This window comes from Gavia stellata, chromosome 1 (genome assembly GCF_030936135.1).
Source record: "Gavia stellata isolate bGavSte3 chromosome 1, bGavSte3.hap2, whole genome shotgun sequence".
Taxonomy (NCBI): Eukaryota; Metazoa; Chordata; class Aves; order Gaviiformes; family Gaviidae; genus Gavia; species Gavia stellata.
Genome location: NC_082594.1, coordinates 29,071,825 through 29,084,050, shown reverse-complemented (window position 1 = coordinate 29,084,050; position 12,226 = coordinate 29,071,825). Strand labels below are relative to the sequence as shown.

At 38.6% G+C, this 12,226-nt stretch overlaps 1 protein-coding gene across 2 annotated transcripts in view; it reads right to left on the bottom strand.

Moving 5' to 3' along the window:
• Positions 1-4,159: 4,159 nt before the first annotated feature.
• COG6 (component of oligomeric golgi complex 6) overlaps positions 4,160-12,226 on the bottom strand; it is a 57,049-nt gene continuing 48,982 nt past the window's right edge. For both annotated transcript variants that reach the window (XM_059835657.1, XM_059835662.1), the window contains exons 18-19: positions 10,385-10,464; positions 4,160-6,685 (exon numbers count right to left, since the gene is read on the bottom strand). In XM_059835657.1, coding sequence (XP_059691640.1) covers positions 6,538-6,685; positions 10,385-10,464 — 228 coding nt within the window. In that variant the 3' untranslated portion in view covers positions 4,160-6,537. The remainder of the gene's footprint in view (positions 6,686-10,384; positions 10,465-12,226) is intronic.

Here is a 12,226-nt window from a genome sequence, read left to right as displayed (position 1 = left end):
AGGGCTGGAGAAGGCAGATCTGCTCCAGTGGGGTCATGGGAGCTGGAAGCGTGACCAAGGCTTCTCACCTCTGTGTCCAGGAGATTTACGGACCTATGAAACTTCTGGATGCAGTAATTCAGGATTAGAAAAGTTGTATTTGGACAGCTTGTACAACAGAGGGTACAAAGAGAATCAAGGAACTGGGACGACCATGCAGAACTGAAACAGACAGTAGGGACAAGACCTTTCTTTAAGGATTTCTCCATAACTTGGTCCTTCTGAGGGGTATTTTCTGAGCCATTTCTAAGGGAGAAGGACCTTTAAGAGCTTAGCCAGTCTTTCAAGAGTCATCTTCTGAAAATCATTCATAAATTCCTATTAAAAGTTCATGAGGCTGCTAGGCTACAAACAAGGACACCAAAAACACTAAGAAAAAAAAAAAGATCATAATAAAATATGTGTCCTCTTCTGACTCTTACCCACTTCTGACTCTGATCTTTCAAGTTCAACTGCCGATCCAGAGAATGAGCTCATGTCCTGCCGCTGCAGCCTGGCACCACTGCCGGGGCCTCTCGCAGAGCCAAGACTTGGCACAGCTTCAGCCCCATGGTCTGCCCCTGCAAAACCTGCCCTCGCCCAGCGAAAGGCGCATGGCCGGCCAGGGACCGGCGAAGGACGCGCCCAGGCAGCTCTGTTTTCTTCCCTCTTCGCTTTCTCCATGACTCCTGGAACGTGTTTGCACATGGTGGAAAAAATGCAAAGAGCGGGGAGAAGCGGCCAGGAACGTCACCCTCCCTGTCGGCGCTCAGCTGTGGGGCCAGCAGGCGCGGTGGCTCACGCCAGCATCGGTACCCAGGGAAGTTGGAGGAGCCCCTGATGCCTGTAGCAGGTGAAACACCCAGAGATGAGATGAATTTTTGGGGTAATCCATTTTGGAATTAAAAAAGGAAAATGTACCGTCTGCACAAACTCAGTTAACACAGACTCGCAGCAAAAGAGGCAAAACCTGTTTTGGTCAGAAAACTGGCTTGCAAGGAGTACAAAGTATTTCACAAACTTTCAAACCCGTCTTCTCCTCCCCGTTTTCATTAACGGGCATCTTTTATCCTGTCATAAGCAGGATACAGCAACAAGACTAATTATTTTAACAAGTACAACAAATGGCTTTATTGACAAAAAAGAACCCTTTGAAATATACATTATATTCACAAAGGATTAAATTATACCCTATTATCCATTTTCCATAAAATAAAGATTACTTTGATAAATCACGACTAATGTTATCTTTGGCTGATAAGAACTCTGTGCTTATTTGTGTGGCTTCTATAAATAGTGTGTTCTGATTTTTTTTTCCCCTAAATATAGTCAATGATACAGTCTGCCAGGCATTTTCCTGCAATTTGACAATACCACATCTATGAACTAGGCAGCAAATGAAAGCTTCATTGTCTGAATATGAAACATGCAACAGTCTTTTTCTTTTTTGTCAGCTGCTCTGCAGTAATCTATCAAACACCTTTCAGCCATATCTTGCTCAATCAAGGTTTCCTTACTGCTAAAGCAAGGTAGCCAAAAGACACTTCTTTTTTGTTGAGAGAAAAACCTTTACAGTTCATCTTTCCATTGCATGCGAAGTCTGTGCGACAATTGTAGCATGAGGGGGTTGTACCCTCATTTAGGCCTCAATGTACATAAGATATGTATATTAATGTACATAAGATAAGGGATAAATGTGCATTTTCAGGTATAAAGGGCTCCTTTGCACTTTGTCTTTCCATAGCTTTGCACCAGAGGATTCTGCAGATTACTGAAGGTTTACCTGCATCACCTTTGAGGGGATGAACAGCCGGTCAAGGACCAAGACAGAAGCAATGTCTTGGGTTCATACTTCAGCCCTACACCAGCGCTACATAAAGTGGCTCTTTACTCAAGGATGTAGATAGCTGGGGTTATCAGAAGACCTTTGTGTGACAAGAGGTCCACCCACCTTTTGAGCATTTGGTAACCACATATACTGGGCTAGTGTGAACATCCCCACTAGAGCACCAGCCCAGCAGCCTAGCTGGGCAACAAACGCCCAGTTTAGTACAGCACAGGAGCACATGCTCACCTTTAAAAAAAACTTTTGAAGAAGTAGTTTGATTGTGAAAAACTGAACTTGGCTTCCTACTGTGCAGCGGACGGCTGGAGAGACCTGCCCTGCCATACAAAGGGCATTGCCTCTCCTACCCTTCAGGACAAATATCCAAGTTCAAGTTATATTCATTTCCCATTTTTTTAAATCCTTTCAAGAAATAAATTGGCTGCGAGTTCAACTACTGCTTTGTATGCCACTGAGTGACTCAGCATCTCATTTTACTCCGAATTGCCCAAGGGTCAGAATTGGTGTAGGATTGTCTTGAAGTTTAGTTTGCAAAGTGCTTAAGAGTGGTGGGTAAAAGACGTACAGGTACTGGAAACCTTTAACAAGTAAATCCAATATGCAAGGAAGTTCAGTTATATGACATACTTTTTACTTCCACTGCCAGTTTCCTCTAATCTGCGTTTTGAAAATTCTCCAAACTATTCAAACACAGCAGCAATTTAACATCAGTTTACGGCATCTAACCCTACCACGTCTGTTTTGGATGGGTGCCCTTATCAGAAGCAAACGGCTCTTTTTCCACATTTTCCCTCAGAAGCAGGTGGCAGTGGATTTCAAACAAACCCATACCCATGTCTGTGTTGCTTCTGGAGGGTGTGTTTTACTCATGGAAATATGTCTAACCCATTCATTTAATTTTCAAAATTTTCTAAGCTTCCCACCCCCTGGGTTGCCTGCAAAGTGACTCAGCAAGGCAAGCAAAGGGATCAAAGAACAGATGGAGTTTTTTAAATGAATGGAAAAGTTTAGTGGTTCTGAAAGTATTTTCCTGCAACACATATTTCAAAAACTTTAATAAAAATAATTACAGCTCAGTCTATTAACAGACAAAATGCAGGGCTAGTTAGAAATCTGAGAATAGGGAGGAGCACTCTGACATGCTGCAAAACAAATGTATTATCACCTTTCCAAATCTCCTTAAGCTTCTCTTTTCCTATAATAGAAAACAAAAAAATCACTGTGGCTGGGCTGCTGTGTGCTTGCTATAATTAAAACAACTTTTATTTCCAAAGTGGGAGGGGGGAGGAGAAAATTGTACACAGAGGACTGAACACAGAGGCATCATCACCAGTGTGGATAAACCACCTTGGGGCCAACCCAAACTCAACTCCGTAGCTTGCTGTTTGCTGGATATTCTGTGGGTGATAAAGTCCTGGGATCCTGATTCTATTTCAGGGACTCATGTATTGGAGGTCAAAGATAAGGTCCCTACGTAACAACTGGAGGAGGATCTAGACCTTGGAGCCCTCAGGAGAGCCCTCACGTGCATGCCACAGGGCCAAACTCCTCCTTGCTTATTCTGTCTCATGCCTCCCATATTTTGCATTGATTTATGCACAGCTGCTACATTCAAAACAGACAAAACAGAGCTGCCCCATCTCATAATACACAACAGCCAAGGGTTTGGGTGCTCTTTAGGAAGGCGGGAGATGTCGATTCCAAAGTCCTTTGGCCCAGAACCCAGCTCTCCCACTTCCCACAGAAGTGCTCTTTGCATCAGATGATGCAAAAAGAGGCCTTTCACGCACCTGTTCTCAGAAATAGGTTATCAGAGTGTCAAACGCTGAGAGCGCTGCCCACTATAGGCAGTATTCAAACACCTCTCTTTACCCAGTTTTCCCAAGCATATTGCTGCCCAGCACAGAACAGTAACAGACTCACTCTTTGAAGGCATGCCCCTCCATATAAAGTGTTTCAGGACCAACAGCAGAAGCACTGACTAACTCAGCCCAACCAGGTGAGCATCTCTTCATGCACTGCTCAAGTCAGAGCGGCGGTAACTGGTCTGAATACTGACCGGGTATCAACACCCAGAATGATACCATTTACTGCAACGCTTATGGGTCACCCATCTCCCTGAGCAATTAGAGGACTGCAGCTTCGTGGTTCCTGGTGTGGAAATCCTGGGAATTTGTGAAATAAAAGGGTCAGAAATGCCAAGCAAGAAAAGGCAGGTCAAAATCTAATTACCCTTTCCTTCCTCCTCTTAGGAAAGCAAGCAAGAGGCAACAACAACATGGAAGACACAAGTCGGTAAATCAAATGCTTTTATTGATGTCTTTTCTCATTTGTCACCCTTTGTCATTTACTTTAATTGCACAGACCAAAACTAGTGATTTACTTTAATTTTTGTAAGTTACAACTTTTATAGCTTTTGCATTTTTATTAAGAGAAGATAAAATCATGGATAAGTCTCTACATAGACTCAAAGATAGGAAGCAACTTCTTACTAATCTTCATGCAAACTACTGACTGATTATTGGAGACTGAGGTTGAGTGTAATTCCAGGAAAAAGTTCACTCTTACGAGTATGGTAATCTAATAATAAGCTGATTTATAATCCTTTCACAACTGATGTAATTTTCACATATTAGATAATTATTATAGGCATATTAAGCAATATTAATATTATTAAACAACAATGAACAGCCTTCTGAATGTATACTATGGTAATGCAAATTCTGAGTAATTTAAAGTGCCTTACCGAGTAAAAGAGCGTAATTTTCCATTAGAGCTTTTCTAAGCTGCTAGAATTTTTTGTCTTACAGGTCTGGAGTTTTTAAACAGAATAAATCTAACATTCACATTTACAGAAGAATTTAAGCCTGATCCAGGAACTCCAGGGACACTTACACTTTCAAATCTTTTTCTATTATACCAACAAATTATGCCCATTTGGAAAAGGAGCTATTGCTTTATTGTGGTATTACTAAGGAAGCTGCTTTCTGAGCGCACTGGATGTATCTTGTGCAATGAGTTTTCCAAGAGACTAAAATGTATTGCTGCTGCTCTTCTCTATTTCTTGCTCTTTTGCAAGCATAAACTAAACTGCAGAGTTGGCTGCCACTAAGTATATATTTTATATGGGGAATATTATTATTGATAGAAATAAAATATGAGTTATTCAATATGAATGACTGCTCATCTTCCCCTTGATGTATATAAATAAGCCACATCCGAGTGTAAACCCAGGCAACTGTAATAACTGTGGCACCCATACAACAACAAAGAGGAAAAAAATAGTGAAATACTTCCAATGAAACAGTTAGCTTAAATTATCCTTTAAAATAAACAAACGAAACCCACAAAAGACAACCCCAAAACACCCCAAATTCCTTTTACTAACTTTTATTTCCTGACTGTTTCTCTATAACAAGGCTTTCCTGAAAGAAGAATATGTTTAAGAAATTTACAGAAAATTATCATAAGGCCCAACAGAGAACAAGTGTCCTACTTATATATTTTCATCTTTTACTGGAAGCAAAGGTCCCCTGAATCATAACTCTCTGTATAATCAGGGTTTCTACACAGAGCAGGTTGAGCTTTGCACTGAAGGACGAAAGAAACAAAACCATCAGTCATGGCTTTCTACCCATCAGCCTAGAACAACTACACACCCCAGCTCTCCCACAGAATTCCCAGGACAATCTGTGGCTGCCGCAGGTGAACTTAGCTATAATTTTTAGGAGCACCACTGCAGACATGCAAACCACGAAAATCTCTTGGTGGATTATTAACTGAATAAATGTTTGTACTAGAGCAGATGGACTTTTTCTGTACTTAAAAAAAAGCAAACCAAAAAACATGTACATGTGAAGGACAAACGGCCATACTGCTGTGCAAACCATTTTCCTAACCTACATTGTTATTGGTCCCAGCCTTAAGAGATCAGCAAGTTTCAACTGATACAAGGATTCCTACAGAATGATTGCACTAAAACAAAATCCTTCCAGTAAAACAAAATTATACAAGTAATTTAAAGCATTAAGTCCCAGGTTATATACATGCACATAGTTCAGACATTTCTTTTGCTTACAGAAAATACCAGAACTAGCAACAATGATAATGGATTCCAAAAAAGCACACAAATTTTGCCTCAAAGATTTAATCAATAGGATTTGAAAAACAGCATCAAATATTCTGAAATTATTTATGAGCTGTAAAAGTGATGTGCTTGAGACATTCAAAGTATATCAGTTGTATGAAAATTACAGTTACCAGTGTTTACTGACGATAGGCTAAGAAAAAGAGTGAACGAACAGGGAAAAGAGCAAATAAAATATTGGTGAGGTCATAAGAGACGCTGGTTCAACCTCTAGTTAAAAGGATTATGTACAGCAAGGAAAACACTTCCTTCTCCTTTTTCAAAGAGATTGCATATTGTCAAGGTCCATTTCCATTAGAGGAATACATTAAAATAATTTTTAATCTATATTCTATTTTCTGGCTTACAGAAGGTATTCAAAGACACAGGAAAGACTAGACTTCTGCCGAGCAGATTAAACAAAACCACATTCCTACATATTTTAACTATACTGTTACACATCAAAATTCAAAACAGAAAAATAACTCAATGCAAATACTCAACAAATACAGAATTATGGATTCTGATAAATTTGGGGGAAGCAAGACTATGACAGGAGTGCCTGAACTTGATGAGGAGATCTATGTAGTATGGTTTCTGGATCCTTATATTCATTTGAAGGATCCATCACAGCTGCATATAACTCACTGTAAGCTCTGCAGACCAGTTCTGTTGACTGTTTTATTATCTGCTCTCTAAAAAACAAAACAAAAACATAATTTGCAAATTGTAGGGAATATAACTGTACTACATACAAGGAATTAAAGATAAACACTAAAAATACACATTAAAAATCAGTTTCAGTTACATTTAAAAGCCCTTTTACTTAAACTGTAAAAACAGCTTAAAGTTGTTTTAAAACAAAACAAGGCTTCTTCATCTCTTTGTATCGTACATAGATAAACTCACATATATGATCCTGATAACCAAGAAATTAGCTTCTTTATTTCTGCAATCATGAAAAAATAGAAGGATTTAATTTGCATACATTAGTTCTTCACCTGCACTCCCCTGCATCTTTTGAAAGACTGATAATCTTAGTGATGTACCGTCTACCTCCTATGGTTTCTCTTACTGTCCTTTGTAAATACACACATTTTTTTCCATCTATCAGCAAACATATTCTATTAGCTTTATCTTGACAGCACCTGATTCCATAATCAGTCAAAAAGGAAGAGCTGAATGGGATAGTGGTCAGAGATGCAAAACTTGCTACAGCCTTTTACCAACAATGCTATGAAGTCTGTGTCCTGTTATTTTTCTGGATCTAAATAAGTAACAATGCATAGAGACTGGATGCTAAATTTAACTGGAAAGTTTAATATTTTTTGAAGACAAACTAGTATTTTTATTTTACATTGCCCATTGAATCAGTTTACTTTAATCACCACAGTGATGCATTTACAGTTGCCAATGCATTTTTACCTATCAGAAACAGCAGTTACAACTATTTTACAGCCAAACCCACACAAGTGGAACACCAGGAGAAGCTGAGGAAACCAAGGTAACCGTGAATCCAGATTCAGCCCTGCTGTAATATGCAGCAAAGGAACAAAGACACCAAAACTGCATCCACTAAAATCAGGGCTGAATTCACCAACCATTGGGAATTGACAAGTTAAAGAAATCTCAAAGACCAAGTGCATAGAACTTCATTTTTTCAGGAAATATTAAGAAATGGAAGCTATGAGAAAGAAGATTAAGAGACAAAACCTCCATTTTGTTCTGATACACAGTATCCAGTTTTTCAATATACAGGATCAACTGCCAGTATTACTAGGTTATGAGAATAACTGAAAAAATGACTGGCCTTACAATAGCAAATCTAGAAACACTATTACAAGGGAAAGATATTCATCGTGTTCACGTAAAACAACTGTCTCCGATCACAGTCTGGGATCACTAAGCTACTGTAACATGACAATCTTCTAAGAAAGTACTGCACACAGAATTTATATAAAACTAACTGTATTGCACCAAATAATATTAAATAAAGACAAAGTTCATTAAAATATTCCAGAGGACTGAAAAGCATCAAATGAGTCCTTCCATCACATAATGTCAGTGTCATTAATCAGTGCATTAGGATTTCAGTTGCCATAACAACATGATACATTTTATCACTAACACAAATGGCAGCACTTTCTAAAAATAGTTATTCCAGCATTCAGTTTCTATGATCCAACACAAATGAAAAGAGCTTTTCAAGACCAACAACCACATAAATAAATAGCTTAAAACTTTTTAAATGAGCAAAGGAATTTGAAAGACGAGAGCATGCACTGGCAAATGTTGGAAGTAACGTTCTTCATAGTTGTAAAGCTTAAATGATATTGCCAGTGAGTATATCATACACTGTTCCCTTATCAAAAACATGTGCTCTGACTTTGAGAAGCAAGTAACTCTTGGGTTCCAGCTCAACCACTGGAACAGCTGTGATCATGATTATCTGATTTCAAGGAAGACTTCTTCAAAATTGACATCAAACATCTGCAAAACCAACTTGAAAATTTCAACTACTATAGCCGGAGATTAAAATTATAGTACTAGTTAAATGTTTTGCTTGAACTTTGAGAAACTTCTGAATTTTGAAGGTTTATTTACCACAGAAAATCTTGACTATTAAGACCGTGATTCTACAAGCATGCATCTCTGTAAATAGGTATCTTAACTTCAAAAGGATTGCTTGTGTTTAAAGCCACATGTTTGAAGGCTAACGGGCTAACAGATTGTTTTATTTTTTTTTTAATTCTGAGCAGAACCTGACCTGTAGCGTTCAGTTATAGCAGGTGAATAAACTCCTGTATGTTAGCTGAGCTGTAGCAGCTATAGTAATCATCCTGACACAGGCTCACCCCTCAGCTGCCCACTGTTACAAGATAACATGAATTTGGCTTGAACTGCACTGAGAGGTTTAAAAAGCTTATCAATGGGATAAGGCTAAGAGTGCATACATGACCAGTTTGTCTTGGTTCATCTGACAGAAGAAATGATTAAGTCAAAGTAATTTCACTGTGCCTGAGTCTTTATAGTAGCATAAAGTCTCTGAAAAATTGCTTCTGTGTTAGCAGTGAAAAATTGAAGCTTTCAAAATACATTTACTGTTATTATGATTTTTAAACAGACCTACATTAAAAAAAAAAATACCAAGAGCTAAAATACGGGTTTAATAGCTTGACACCTAGAAGCAGAGTTGCAATGCTTCACTGACAGTACTGCTCAAGCTACCCTGTTTGATCTGTACTGGAGCAGAACAGCTCTTGCACAACAGGGTCAGCTCTGCTGGCTGAGCTGCAGGAACGGTAACCCTAGCAGAGAGACCCAACGAACTACTGAAAAGCAGCAACATCCCCCATGCCAAGCCGTGCACCAGGTATACAGCATGAAACTGGAAGTATTTGGATCAGGAGAGCCTGAGCAATACAGCAGAAGAACCTGGCAGTTGGAATAGATGATCATTGTAGGTCCCTTCCAACTGAACTATTCTATTCTAATGAATTCCCAACAATAAAAATTTTTCCCTTGACATATGTAATTTTTTAATTGCAAGATGCTGTAACACAATCTCGCTGAGGACAGGTACTAGTAATGAGACTCCAAATATTGTTGCATTACATAAAATGTGATGTGCTAGTCTCAATCTCTGGTATATTCTGTAACCTGCATTTTTCACAAAAGTGTGGAAAATAAAGTCAAGAGAAGCTTTTGATCACTGCAGCATATAATTCTCTGAGTTTAAGTACTATAAAATGTCTTCATATGGTTCACATTTAATTGGAAAGAAATTTGTGGCATTTTCCCTAGCCTTAGGGTTCAGTTATATTCAAAAAACAAGAGAAGAGATGAATAACAAAGTTCTTGCTTCCATACTTCAAAGAAGAAATCACTAAAAAAAAACATATTAGGTGAAAAGTAAAGTAATCTCAGCACAATATTCAATGAGACAGAATGCCAATACTCTACAGCAGAAAACAAGAAAGTTGAAAATTCTAGACCTGATGGAGCAGTGGGGATAAAAGAAATCTTGAGTGGAGAATTACATATTTCATCTGTCCTTGGAATGCTTACAAAATAGTTCTAAAACAATTTACAAGTCAGTTGACAAAAAACTGCCGACACAGCAGAACATGTTCAAAATAGATAAATGTAATACATTTTGATGGTGTCCATTAAATCAAGAGTAACTACTTCAGAAAGTTACAGAATTACATATTCCTCACTGCTTGTTCAAAAAGAGGAGAGACAGAACAAAATTGAATTGTGACCTGAAGGACAATGCAAATATGATCACAGCTGATAACTTGAATTCTTATCATGATCCACTAAAATCTAATCAAATTCATCTTTCTGATCATTATGCAGGCGTAATAGAAATTCAAAGGTAAGGTACTTACTTCACAGTGGCACTCAGAAGGAAATTCAGCTGGGACATTAACAGACTATCTGGAGCAGACAGATAGCGATCAAACTGAGCCTAGGGGTTGGGGGACAAAAAAAGAGAATGTGAGATCAACATAGTAAAAACTTGCTGTTAGATGAAAATAGGTAAAAACACAGATCTCCGAAAAGTGATTACATTAAAATGGCAACTTCTTATTTAATAAAATTTTCTCTTTTTATGTATTTAAGATAGAGCCTAACATAATATACAAATGTTTAAGGTAGAACCTAATAGTCCAAACCAAATGTCTAACTTTAGCACCTCTGTCACCAAAATTTTAAGTTTCTGACTCTGAGTACAGGTGGAGGGGCAAATAATGAGAATCCAGCTTCTGTAATTATCCATCTAAGTTTCCTATGCAGCTGGTGCATGCATGTATGCACCTCTGAAGATCACACCTAGTCTATTCAGTGCAGGGGGAATACAGTAGCCTCCAGACAGAAATCGAGTCTGTCCAAATTGGACGTGTTTCTTTTTAACGTTTCTTTTTACTTTTTGGCAGGGAGTCACTGCTTAATAATCTAATGAGCATTTATGCTGGGAAAAACAAGAGCAAGGCACATAGTTCAGGCTCCTTGAACTGCTTCTAGGCCTACTTATCCCCTATATAATATAGTGAAAAAAATTGTGGTGCTTTGATTCTAGTAGTTTGGAGAGGTAAACACCAAGAAAGAACATTACTGCTGTCTTCAACTGTCTATCAGAGAAGTTGTGGATGCCCCATCCCCGGAAGTGTCAAGGTCAGGTTGGACGGGGCTTTGAGCAAGCTGATCTAGTGAAAGATGTCCCTGTCCATGGCAGGGGGGTTGGACTAGATGATCTTTGAAGGCCCCTTCCAACCCAAACCATTCTATGATTCTATGATTAAGTGGGTGACTATAGAGAAGATGGAGCCAGGTCTTCTCACAGGTGAAAAGATGAAGAATACTGGACACATACTACACTAAGGTAAATTCTGATTATATAGTAAGAGGAAAAATTCTCACCAGGAGTGTCATCAAACACTGAACAGGTTACCCAGAAAAGCTGTATAATCTCCATCCTTGGAATTATTCACTCAGGCAAGGCCCTAGGCAACTCTAATAATGGCAATTTTCCTGAACACTGGATGAACCTTCTCAAGCTGGTAAACCCTAAAGTCCACATCCATCCATCATTTAAACATGCAAAAAAGTGGGCACATATGACTAATGAAGTCACTCACAGTTCTCACAAATGAACTTTTGGGGGTTATCTGCACTCGTTTGGAAAGCAAGGGAGCTTTAGCTGAGAGAGAGTTAAGGACTTTACTAGAACAACATTTGCAGACACATACGAAGAACTTAAAAGGCTGGGACCTGGAAAACTTCCAGGTTAAGTTGGGAGGCAGTGAATCTGCCTGCAAGTACTCCCTCCACGTGGTTTAAATGCTGGGAAGCCAACAGATTAGGCTGATAGATGGGATTTATGTAGGTTTGATTTCAGCATACTGTGTTCCATTCTGGTTAAAGTGTGTTCATGCAAGCAGACATTAAACAAAGTAATGAAGAAAATAAAACAGTTGGATTCTTCTCTAACTATTCAAGTGAAATTATTATGTATCGCTATAGATAAGAGTTACATATATATAATTTAAAGAGATTGTCCCCAAGCTGCAATCTTTAAACTCCTTGTTGGTCTACAAGACCATGATAAATAGAAGGTATTTTAAATGCAAAATTTAGAAATATTAGTAAGAATGCATGTTGATATGAGTAAACCACTGAGTGCTCTGTGTCAGAGCTCTATTCATCCAACCAGCTTGGGAATCACTGGT